The sequence below is a fragment of the Coregonus clupeaformis genome, chromosome 15 (genome assembly GCF_020615455.1).
Source record: "Coregonus clupeaformis isolate EN_2021a chromosome 15, ASM2061545v1, whole genome shotgun sequence".
NCBI classification, from domain to species: domain Eukaryota; kingdom Metazoa; phylum Chordata; class Actinopteri; order Salmoniformes; family Salmonidae; genus Coregonus; species Coregonus clupeaformis.
Window position 1 is genome coordinate 35,361,650 of NC_059206.1, and position 13,273 is coordinate 35,374,922.

Here is a 13,273-nt window from a genome sequence, read left to right on the forward strand (position 1 = left end):
ACTGCTACACTTGAGCTCTGCATTGCGGATTAGCGGCTCCTGGCAGTCGTTGGCCTCACACGAGTAATGGACACAACTAGAGAAGGGAGGGTACACAAAAACATAGGGGTGAATTATTTAGTACCAGTATAAGCACGCACATAGTAGCTAAATATATACTGCACATATAGAGTATGCTGTACTGTATATATGATACAACTAGAGTAGGGAAGAACATACACAGATGAAACAGAAATAATCAGTATAACAGTGTAGATAAATCCACAGCCAGACACAGCCCACTTAAATGCAGTTGGTAGAACACCCATACAGTACAATATAAACACACACAACCACACTGTCTCAGCACAACCACACTGTCTTACCACAACCACAACCACACTGTCTCAACACAACCACAGTCTCAACACAACCACACTGTCTCAGCACAACCACAATGTCTTACCACAACCATAACCACACTGTCTCAACACAACCACAGTCTCAACACAACCACACTGTCTCAAAACAACCACAACGTCTCAACACAACCACAACGTCTCAACACAAACACAACCACACTGTCTCAACACAACCACACTGTCTCAATATAACCACACTCTCAACACAACCACACTGTCTCAACACAACCACACTCAACAAAACCACAGTCTCAACACAACCACACTGTCTCAACACAACCACAACAACACTGTCTCAACACAACCACAAAAACACTGTATCAACACAACCACAACCACACTGTCTCAACATAACCACAACAACACTGTCTCAACACAACCACACCGGCTCAACATAACCACACTGTCTCAACACAACCACAACCACACTGTCTCAACATAACCGCAACCACACTGTCTCAACATAACCACAACAACACTGTCTCAACACAACCGCAACCACACTGTCTCAACACAACCGCAACCACACTGTCTCAACACAACCGCAACCACACAGTCTCAACACAACCGCAACCACACTGTCTCAACATAACCACAACCACACTGTCTCAACACAACCACAACATCTCAACACAACCACACTGTCTCAACATAACCACACTGTCTCAACATAACCACATTGTCTCAACACAACCACAACCACACTGTCTCAACACAACCACAACCACACTGTCTCAACACAACCACAAAAAACACTGTCTCAACACAACCACACTGTCTCAACACACACAAAACCACAACCACACTGTCTCAACACACACACACAACCACACTGTCTCAACACAACCACACGGTCTCAACACAACCACAACCACACTGTCTCAACACACACAACCACACTGTCTCAACACACACACAACCACACTGTCTCAACACAACCACAATGTCTCAACACACACACACAACCACAACCACACTGTCTCAACACAACCCAACCACACTGTCTCAACACACACACAACCACACTGTCTCAACACAACCACAACCACACTGTCTCAGCACACACACAACCACACTGTCTCAACACAACCACACTGTCTCAACACAACCACAACGTCTCAACACAACCACAACGTCTCAACACAACCACACTGTCTCAACACACACTGCCACACTGCATTCACCTGGCTACCCTAGAAGTGAGACCACGGTAGCCACAGGGCTCTAGTCCAAGGTAGTGCTCTATATAGGGATTAGGGTGCCATTTGGGACGCAACCCATTAATCAATACCCACATATCATCATCCCAGACGTGATCCAGTACAGGCATCTAGATATCATCCTCCACATCTGTCTTCATTATAGCATGGAGAACACACAGCTATCTATAGAATGTGCTATATCTCCTCTTTCCAGAACCAGCAACACAATGGGAGGAGTGAATGTCTTGAGTCAGCACACTACAGTATAGGGCTGCTGCTTTGCAAGTAAGATTCTCTGGGGCTAGTTGCTCAGCTCAGACTGGGTTGAGGTTTGGTGGAGTAGCTACTAGTTATCAACAAGGTGTAGCCTTGGCTAGGCTAGATAGATACATGCCATGTAGCTGTGTATCAGTACTCTCACTGGAGCAGTATTTGAAAGCCCACAAGACACAATCTGAATTAATCAATCAATAAATGTTTCATATATGGTCAGAGAGAAGTAGTGGGCATGCTTTTGAGTCTGTGCGTCCAGATTTGTGTGTGTGTGTGTCTATGTGTCTGCACACACACATGTGGGAGTGTGGTTAATGAATTAAGAGAAGTGGGATATTGTGAGCAGACTACAATGACAGAGTCTGGCCAAGCGCTACGTTGGTAGCAGTCAGAGGACTCTTTTTTAATGTTCTAGGAATGCCGGGACGCCTGAGGCTGTCTTTAACAACAGTCTGCCTGCTGTATTCCCTATATAGCGCACTACTTTTGACCAGTAGTGTGCTATATAGGGAATTGGGTGCCATTTGGGATGCAGAAGAGAGAACATTAGGGAAAAAAGCACAGAGATCTCTCTCTCTCTCTCTCTCTCTCTCTCTCTCTCTCTCTCTCTCTCTCTCTCTCTCTCTCTCTCTCTCTCTCTCTCTCTCTCTCTCTCTCTCTCTCTCTCTCTCTCTCTCTCTCTCTCTCTCTCTCTCTCTCTCTCTCTCTCTCTCTCTCTCTCTCTCTCTCTCTCTCTCTCTCTCTCTCTCTCTCTCTCTCTCTCTCTCTCTCTCTCTCTCTCTCTCTCTCTCTCTCTCTCTCTCTCTCTCTCTCTCTCTCTCTCTCTCTCTGTGTCATCTTTTCGGTACCTCTATCGTTCTCTGTCTCCCTCTTACAAACCTAATACCTCTAATAGGTGGCAGGTAGCTTACAGGGTAAGAGTGTTGGGTCAGTAACTGAAAGGTAGCTGGTTTGAATCCCAGAGACAACAAAAACATCTGCCAATGTGCCCTTGAGCAAGGCACTTAACCCTTATTGCTTCTGTAAGTCGCTCTGGATAAGAGCGTCTGCTAAAATGTAAATGTAGTGCTTTTTCTCCCTCTCTCGTTCTTTCTCCTTCCACCTCAATAACAAACTCTGAAAGCCTAATGTGAACCTATAAACGTATAGAGAGAAGGCAGAGCAAACACAAACCGACACTCACTACAAATCCAAACTCCCTGCTTGAGCTACGGTGTTTACATTTTAGGATCCTTAGCTGAGAAGGTGGAAAGAAACTGGCTTTATAGACAGCTTAACACTGAGTTGTTTTCATGCCACTTTACATTACATGAGCCATAAGGTATGTATTGAGTTATAAGTGCGGTTTCAGCTCCGTCTCCTTGAGAATTTTTTAAACACTTGAAAAATGATCAATAGTCTGAAGACTACTAGAAGGGGCTATGACGAGGTCACTATCTCCCTTCCAGTGTCCCATCACTCAAAATCTGAACCTTCACTGGAGACTAGGACAAATGTGGAAAAAGACTCTAGAGCCTCCACACTCACAGTCCAACAATCTGCCAGTACCCCTCAAATCTTTGCATTTGAAAGAAGGGATGGCGCAGGGAAGGAAAAGAAAGAAGGAAAAAAACAAGAGTGTGGAACATAAAACCGGGTCACGTTAATAGCTCCTGTTGTTAACAACTTAGGGAATAAGGGACTTGGTGTTTTGTAGAGGCAGAATTATTACGGGAAATCAGCTGTTTGGCTGGAGAGAGAGAGGAGGAAAGGGAGGAAGAGAGCAAAGAGGGGGAGAAGTTGAGGGAGTAGGAGAAGAGGGGAGAAGAGAACATGGATGAGAAGAGGTGAAAGAGGAGGAGGAAGAGGAGAGGGAAGAGGAAGCAGAGGAGGAGAGGGAGAAGGCAGGGAGCGAAGAGAGATAGAAGGAGAGGGAGGAGAAGAGAGGAGGATCGGGAATAAGATGAGGAGGAGGAGAAATGAAGGTAAGGGAGTATGAGGAGAAAGAGGAGGAGAAATGCTCTAGCTTAAGAATCCCTGCAATAAATCCCTTCTAGAGGCTCAGGCGGGAGCAGTTGAAGCAGGGAGCTGCCAAATAGATCATATTTACAAAACCACTTTGGATACGGCTCCCGCTGAGCACAACAAACCCCAAATATGTCAATACAAGGAGCCGTAATACTTGGCAATTATTAATTACTAATGAATGAGCTGTTCCTCTGGGTCGGCATGGAAACTCCCACCTCCAGCCTCCCACCAGAGCTCTGCTGCTGGAACAGTCAAATCCAGGACTGCGTCCCAAATGCCACCCTATTCCCTATATAGTGCACTTCTTTTGACCAGGGTCCATAGTGCACTATGTAGGGAATAGGGTGCCATTTGGGATGCACCCCAGTTTTAGCGCAACCGAAGGGCATGAAATGTGCACTAGCGCATTTTTAGAGTGGTTTGACCCTTAATTCATCCCAGGTTTAGTCTCATTGAGATCAAATGTGTTTTGCAAGAGAGATGTAGTTAATTTACTATTGATTCAAACTTGTATGGACAAGGGAGGATTTCTTTACTATGACAATGAAAGGAGCTACATGTCTGGCATGCTAGTTGGTTTAGGAGCTTGAACAGCCTACAGAATGTTTGCTAAGTAAATCTACTACATCTGAACTTAGTACTTAAATCTTCTATAGCAGGGATGGACAACGTTGATGGGGTGGGTGCCACAAAAATTCTGAATTCATCATGAGGGCCTGCAGTGTCGGTAATTTGACAGTGATTACTACAAGTTTGTATATCTGTCTAGATTAACTTACCAATAAATAAATAAATAGCTGACATGGGATAATTGAGTGACTGTCAATGATGACATAACAAGAGAAAAACTGCTGATGCACAACCAAATTTAGAAAATTGCACCTTGTGTTTGCGCCTTGTGAATTGATCCACGGGCCTACAAAAAGGGGCTGCCAGTTGCCCATCCCTGGTCTATAGGAAACCGAAGAATTGCCACCACACATATCAGCTGAATAACACCAAGTTAATTGTTGAGTTTGACAGCTCAGTGGTATGGGTCACAGAGCCAAAGACAACTCTGGAGAGGGCAACTTCTCTTTGTGGCATCAAACAACTTCCTGTTTAGAGCAGATACTTAAATCCTCCTCATCCAATTAGCTTTTCTCGTTTGCTTCACTAGCAAACAACAAAAGCCACAAATGGCCCTATTTCTCATGACAGCCCCCTGACAAATTCTGAGGCCTGTGTGTGCGCCCATGTGTGTGTGTGTGTTCGTACATTCACTTGCGTGTATGCACAGTTATACACATGCTCATGTTCACATTTCCCTACACGTTTACTTCTATATGCATAACAGTGATCTTTTGTATGTCTCCCCTTGCGCCCTCTGCCCCCTCCTCACCTCTGACCCATTGGGTTGTAGATCTCGTTGCTCTGGCACCCGCTGATGGTGATTGGGTCAAAGAACTGGAAGGAGCGCAGGCCCACACCAGAGATGGCCACCAGGTGGGAGCGGAACTCGACCAGAATGGCCTTGGTGTGGTAGAAGGCCACGCTCAGGTCATGGCTCACTGGGATTACCAGAGGGTTGGTCCTGCAGCTCAGACGCCAATCGCCTAGAAGGAGGGAACAGGGAGAGGGATGGGGGGAAGGAAAGAGACAGAGAAAGGAGGGCCAAAGAGGGATGTGGGAAGACAGAGATATAGCTCATATGAGATTCTTAAGAGATCTTTCCAAGCTTCCACAGTTCCATAGGTTGTATCTACGGACCTAAGCTATGGATGACCTCCTTGGTGTCCACCAGTTGAACGGTGATGTTGCACTGCGTCTGGTCGATGTAGCCCGTACCGTCTGCAGCTAAGTGGATTATCACAGCAGCAGCCACCATGGGGTGGGAGAAGTAGGCCTGGGTGAGAAGGGAACAGTCACATTTAGTGCCCTAAACTCTCAACACATTCATATAGGGCATATTACTAACTGGAGATATGTTTATGTAACTTCAGCTTTTGCATAAATCTTCAAAAGACATCTTTCATTTGTGTCCACAGGGGTCAGTCTCAGTCTTTGCCCACCCATATCCCATGACCCCTGACCTATAACCTTTGGCCTGTGACCTACCTTGAGCCAGTACTGGGGGTACCAGGAGGACTGTAGGGCCTCTCTGCAGGGGAACCAGGCGTACTGGGAAACTCCGTCAGACAGGTCAAACACCTTGGACTGGCATGTCTGATGACACACACAGAGACACACAGAGAGAGAGACAGAGAGAGAGAGAGAGAGAGAGAGAGAGATAGAGAAAGATTGGTAGTGACACCAAATATTTTTGTAACATTTGTACATAGAAATTGCACACATTTCGTGTAAACAACATGTTTCTGAAAATGTCAGATAATTTGAAACAAGATAGTTTGCATGTTCCTTTTCGGATATGAACCAAATCAATGTGAATTGGCATCATTAGAAAGTGAATTTTTTTCTGATGCTTTTGTTATTGTGTTGCCTCAAAGGTTGAGATGTGTTCAAAGCCCTGCCAACAGGGTAATTCCTGGAGTTATGTAATAGTGTGAGGAAGTTGCTAGGGAAAACAAGGCTGAGTTGATACGGCACACATGGAGGGGCAGTGTAACACGCTAAGCAAGTTAACGCTGTGAAAAAACAGGCAGTCTGGGGAGAGGGGCGCTTTTGATCCTCTCGCTTTCTTTCTCTCTAAATATCTCACTCTCCATTACTCCTTTTCATCTTTCTCTCCATCACTCGTTCATTCTCTCTCCCCAATCCCCTCTCTCTATCCCTCCACTCTCTTTCTCTCTCTATCCCACCTCTAATTCTCCTCTCTTTAATGTTTATCAGACTCAGAACCAGAGAGCCAGATGTCAACTCATAAGGCTTAAACACTTCCATGCCTCTGACAGCTCTACTTCATCCTCTCTACCATCCTCTGTATGAGGGCTGCTTAGTTAGGGACGGGCACAGAGGGGAGGCTGTTTGTGTTGTTTGTTGTCTCTCTTCACAGAGCAGAGAGGCTATCCGTGACCAGTAGAAGCTGGTGAACCATGTTGGAGATAGCAATGGGAAAGGGAAAGGAAAGGGGGATACCTAGTCAGTTGTACAACTGAATGCATTGAACTGAAATGTGTCTTCCTCATTTAACACAACCCCTCTGAATCAGAGAGGTGCAGGGGGCTGCCTTAATCGACATCCACATCATCGGCGCCCGGGGAACAGTTAACTGCCTTGCTCAGGGGCAGAACGACAGATTTTTACCTTATCAGCTCCGGATTCAATCCAGCAACCTTTCGGTAACTGGCCCAACGCTCCTACCCGAAAGGCTACCTGCCTACCTGGGGGGAGAGAGTACAGACACAGGCACAAGGACAGCCAGTTTCGCCCATTGCCTGATGCCAGTGAAATCAGACACCTGTAACCAGAGACACCCAGAGCTAGACGAACCAGACGCAGTGGTGGAAACTAAGCGGCGAGTGAATATTGCACAGGTGACAGCCAACCAATGACTTATTTATGCAAACACAGGTAGCACTGAGTCGTCGTCGTCGTCCCCCCCCGGGTGTTTTTAGAACACCCCACAGTTTTCGACAGACATAGCTAGCGCACTGTAATCGCAAGTCAAAACTTGCCCTCTACCAAACACCCATAAAGAGCAATGCCGGTAGCAGGGATTCACGAGCCTCCAAAGTTATATTACTCCCCAGCCTCCTCCTGTACAATGGCAAGAGTCAAACTAGTCCAAGTAAGATTCGTCATTCATTGGATTTGGTCATTAAGAGGTTGTAAATACATCCTCAACCTCCCCCAAGGACTGATCTTGTGTGTGTGTGTGTGTGTGTGTGTGTACATATGTGCGTTTAAGGTTGGGGTGGGGGGTGAGGAGGGTCTAAAGCAGGAGCCCACAGAGGACCACATAGCAGGGGCCTTGCATCACGGAGCGAACCACAACAGAGCAGCCAAGCAAGGTCTCTAACATAAGCAACACACAGGGAAAAATAAACCAATAAAACAAATGCCGGACAATAAATCGTTGGAGACCGCAACTTGAGAGGGTCGGAAAAGGGAAAGGAGAAAGAAGAAACAACACACTGGAGTCTAAACTTAGAAGCTTTTTTGTTCACTTTGTTATGGCAGTAAAAAAGCCCTCTGCCCGCGCCGATCAACTGAATTGCTTGACTACAGCTACAACATTATCGCACGATATGTTGACAAAAGACAGTCCCAGAGTCTATTTTAGGTCTCTGTGTTGCAAGAGAGAGGACGAGAGAAAGAGCGAGAGAGAAAGAGCGAGAGAGAGAGAGAGAGAGAGAGAGAGAGAGAGAGAGAGAGCCTAAAGACAAGGCCATGTGGTCGCAGACCCCTTCTACTCTCATTTCTCAAGGGGGGCTTGCTAGACAAGTAAACAGAAGGAGAAAGGGAGGGACGGCACCCGTCTATCCCGCGTCCCTCTCATCCTCAATCACCAATAGTGCACCACCCTCTCGTCCCCTCCATTCCACCCCCACTTTCACCCCCTGTGTCCCTTCAGCCTCTACGCAGCTCAAACTGGGTGTTTGGAAGTTACAAGCAAATAACCTAAAGCCTATGGTTCCCTGAACAACACAGCAGCAACAGTGGGGAAGGTACTGTTATGTTTCCCCCCCTCTACCCCTCCAACGGTCCTTAATTCAGACCAGCTGTCTGCTTACGAAAGGCGGCACGGCAGACAACATTGAGCCCCCGGTCTGCAGATACACGCAGTTGTTTTTAAATCACCACTTAAGGTAAAAGGAGGGAAGGAGAGCTGAGGGGAGACAGGCAGCCAAAAGAGCAATCTCATTTTGTGTGTGTGTGTGTGTGAGAGAGAGAGAGAAAGAGAAAGAGGGTGGGATAGGGCCATTGAGGCCATTCTCCCGCTCAAATGCAGCAAATAGGACAGACTGCCTATCAGCACTGTTTCTCACAATGATCCCCCCCCCACCAAATGAAAAATGTAGAGGGAAGGAGGAGGGAGAGAGGGAAAAAACCACAGAGCCCGAGAAATAATGATGGTCTTAATTGCTTAATTTGCCTCTACCATGGCGTTTCCCGCTGCGGTGCATATCGGATGCCAGTAGTAGAAGTTAGATCACCTCTGCAGAGGGAAGCCACAGCCAGGCTGGGAGTAGAGAGAGGCCCCAGACTATAACACCAACCTCTACAACCAGACACACACAGCCAGGCTGGGAGTAGAGAGAGGCCCCAGACTATAACACCAACCTCTACAACCAGACACACACAGCCAGGCTGGGAGTAGAGAGAGGCCCCAGACCATAACACCAACCTCTACAACCAGACACACACAGCCAGGCTGGGAGTAGAGAGAGGCCCCAGACCATAACACCAAACCCAACGCCAACCTCAGCCTTAGACCAAGACACACACACAGTCAAGATGGAAGAGAGAGGGCCCCAACCATATCCTACCAACCCCAACCCCAGGTCTATAGCTATAAACACACAGTCAGGCTAGCTGGAAGAGAGAGAGAGGGAGAGGCCCCAAGCGTAACCCCAAACCCAACAGTAACCTCAGCCACCCAAGAGCAGCCCACTCACAATATGTTGCCTGGCAGCAGGGTGATCTCACACTTCCTCTCTCTCTCTAACCTCATGGCCATCCTGCAGAGGAGAGCACATGCAGCATCTCTTGGACTACACAAGTCTGCTTCAGTTCATGAGTTGAAAATAGCCCATACTTGTATACCATTCTCTGCAAATATTTTCATTCATAAGTATGAATGACACCTAATCAAGCCATAAACATCTATGTTGCTTCTCAACAGAACGGTCCATATTCTGCTCCTGTGTACTGTAAACGCAGCTTATGAAAGGCCTATTCAGGGCAAGGGGTGACCCCGTTTGGCCTCTCAGGATTGGTCATGAAAAGTGCAGCTTTGGAACACAGCGTTTGTTGGAGCTTGTCCGCCCTAGCCGACTACTTCTGGTTTCCTCTCCGCCTGCCTGCCCCTCCCCAAGTTCACTGGATTCAACACACATTGCAGCACATTTGGGGAGCGGATGTTTCTTATTTGGCCACGGCTCCCAAATGTGTTTATTTATTTCATCAAAACACATCCAGTAAACAGCTGCTTGGCTTCTTTTCTTTTCATTTTTCTTTGTTTTGTGAAAGTTACCATAAATAAGAGCTCCATCAGGGCGGAAGAAGCGAGCATCTGTGAGACATTTGCGGGTCGAGTCCTGTGCGAGGTTCAGACCGCCATCATTTACCGGAATGCTGGTAAGCGCCTGACGTGTGAGGTAATGTCCTGTCACCAAGGAGAAACAGCTCCCCGGGCCCCACCCTTACCGCCAGGCGCACCGTCCCATTGGCTGCTGAGCTAATAACGGGGCTTATACGGCCTACTGAGAGGCGGCCGTGCACTAGCCGCAGCCCAGCGAGTGAGCTGAGGGCAAGGTAATAGTGTGGTCTACCTACTCCCCTGATCTCATCTGTCAAGACCTAAGCAGTGGCTGGTGCTGCGACCACAGAACCAGGGTGGGTGGGTGCACCAGTGCCAGGCCAACCAGCCGATCGCAGATGGATTCAGATGGTGATGGATTTCTCGGGCATGGCCTTCTCTGTCAGGCTGCCACTGGCACATAAATGTCCCTCACTCAACACATCCAACACTCATCCCTGTGGCCAAAACCTATGTGTTAACAGCTCGAAATGTAAATGGGGGCTGCTGAAACCTCCAGAACCCAACCTGATGGGGTTTCCAGATGGTCCCCTTAATGATAATTGAAACGAGAGAACGTCGGAACGCCATTCGGGGCTTTTTTTATGTTACCACATGCTTATGTCACTGGCCGCGAGCCTGACGAGGAGTGTGGTTTGGAGTGGGTTTATAGTGTGAGGGAAACATGCCCTTCCTTGTAGTTCCTCGCCGAGAGCACAGCACAGAGCTGTTAGCTACTGTATGGGCTTTGGTGTGTGAGTTGCTGCCTGCGCACACTGCACTTCTGGGACTCGGAACAAAACTACGGTGATTGTTTCCTTGTTTTTACTAGCCAGACGCTTTTTTCCCCCTCCTCCTCTTCTCTCATGTTCTTTTCTCCTCCTCTTCTAGTAAATGGTGAGTTACCTGAGGGACCACACTGTCTTAGATGCCAGCGAGATGGAAGCTCTATCCATAGCTCCCTGCCCGTGCACATACATCGTTCTAATGTGCTAAATGCCTGGGTTTCAGCATCATATGCTGGTGATTATTTGCGGCATGAAAGGACTGCTACTAATGTTATCCTGTAGTCTGCCTGGGATCCATAATAAAAAACTGGGGCTCTCTAGGGCTCTGGACCGGGGTTGCGTCAGAGATTGCTGGGCAGCATCCATCCCCTGAGAAATCACCTGGCTCACCATTAAAAGGTTTACTGTAATATGCGTTGCTGGTTGCTAGCTCTAAGCCCAATTCACCAATTAACCCAGCTAAAATAAGTATCCCATGGTGTTACTGTGTGAACATTATGTTGTGCTACACAAAGACAGGAGTGGTACATTGAATCCACTGGGGACCATGACTATAATCCTACATGAAGCATGGCCGACTTACTGTAGCTGCTGCTGGATAGACTGACTGTGTGGATGGTATGTGACGTGTGTGGTGTGGTGTGTGTGTGTGTGTGTGTGTGTGTGTGTGTGTGTGTGTGTGTGTGTGTGCATGTGTGAACGTGCATGCATGTGTTCCATGGGAAAGCAAGAACATATGTTTAAACTTACAAAAGCAGTCCCTCAAACACTGGTCTTCTATATATATCTATATATGGCTAACCCTAACCCTAACATCTTACAGCTTCCTCAAAGAAAAGATTAAGCTAGCAGTACAGATGAATTGGCCAAGAAACAAATGTAAAATGTGCAAGGAGGCAGATTTGTATAATTATTAACACTTATCAACCCCAAAATTGTCTTAATGCTTAAGTTAATTCTATCTCGTGTCTGTATGGTATTTTAATTAAATAATACAGCAGATGTGTGATGACTTTGAATCTGTTTCATATAATTAAATAAGGGCTGCCCTTAGGGTGTAAAATTGAGGTTTGGCCAATGTATGCATTAGTGTCCATTATTTGTTCTGAAATGTTAATTCTAAGCCATGGCATTTGCCATAAGATGCATATCTAAAGCGTTGCACCTCCCTGTGTTATTGGGTTCAGACATCATTCACTAGGATCAAATTGACAGCAGACATAATCCATTAACAAACTGTCTGAGGTCTTTAGTGAAGGGAACAGAGCTGGTGACGAAAGCAAAGCACACAGTACAAAGAAACACTGTCTGCCTTCTTCCTCTCCTTTCTGTCCGTCTCTCTCTCTCTTTCCTACTCTCTCTTTCTCGCCGTCTGTCTCTCATCCTATTTATGTGCCTCGTTCTTTTTCGTATTCTCTCTCACACTCTCTCTGTCTCTATCTCCTTCTTTCTCTCTCTCTCTGTCTGTCTATCTGTCTCTGTCTGTCTGTCTCTCCCTCTATCCCGCGTGCCGTTTGCACATTCTCAGAGTGCAAGACATCTCAATGGAGCGCCACCTCCACATTCATTCTGGATGGAGTAAGTTCCCCTCCTGCACAATCGGCACACTGTGCAACCGACATGATAAAACTGACGGAGAGAAGAAAAAAAACTAGGAAAGAAAATCAAACAGAGCGTGGGCCATGCCATCCGACAGCCCGTGGGGCGCGGGGCTATAAAAGTCAACAAGCGAGCCCGGTAGCCACGCTCAGTGGCCCTCTGATAGATGCGTGTCACTCTGAATCGCTGATTTCTTTCTGAAAGAAGAAAGACTGCAGGCTACTCAGCTCTCAGCTGTTACACACAGTGGCGGTGTGTATATTTGTTTTCCTAAGTACAAGGCTTTGCATGCTGCGTTAAATCATTTCTCGGCCCGGTTTTGGCCCCGACGGCTAGACTGACAGACAGTGCATGCGTCTTCAGGGGAAATTATGTGTTCCTTATGTACTTATGTATGGCCTGGTGCTGGGAGGTTGTTGCTCACCCAAAGAGAAGGAGGGAGAAAGCTGCCAGAGTTTAGCTCAGTGGTGCATATGTGTGGATGAGAATGATCCACCATGGACAAGCTTGGCAAAAGTTTGCCCTGAACTTCCTATATGAAGTTCATTTTCTGTATCTAACCAGGTGCAGACATATGTTCGCCTGTGTGTGTCTGGCCTGCCTTTAGATACACCTTCCGTAACCCCAGTCCACTTCAGATGTCATGAATACACCAGGTCCCACTCATCCCAAGTGCCTTCTTCCGCCATCCGTCTGTTGCTCCTTTCGTGCATCCTGACAGATCCCTATCACTCCCTCTAGTCCCCGCACACCCTGCCTCTCTGTGCTTTGAAATGTTGAAACCCCACCCAGATCAGAAGGGCCTATGGTTCCGTGCTCCAA

At 47.1% G+C, this 13,273-nt stretch overlaps 1 protein-coding gene across 1 annotated transcript in view; it reads right to left on the bottom strand.

Annotated features, from left to right (window-relative positions):
- LOC121582490 (pappalysin-1-like) overlaps positions 1-13,273 on the bottom strand; it is a 119,914-nt gene that overhangs the window by 39,050 nt on the left and 67,591 nt on the right. Inside the window, exons 11-14 of the mRNA XM_041898308.1 lie at positions 5,981-6,088; positions 5,633-5,768; positions 5,265-5,478; positions 1-76 (exon numbers count right to left, since the gene is read on the bottom strand). The exon at positions 1-76 is cut by the window's left edge and continues 93 nt beyond it. Of these exons, the coding sequence (XP_041754242.1) occupies positions 1-76; positions 5,265-5,478; positions 5,633-5,768; positions 5,981-6,088 (534 nt within the window). The remainder of the gene's footprint in view (positions 77-5,264; positions 5,479-5,632; positions 5,769-5,980; positions 6,089-13,273) is intronic.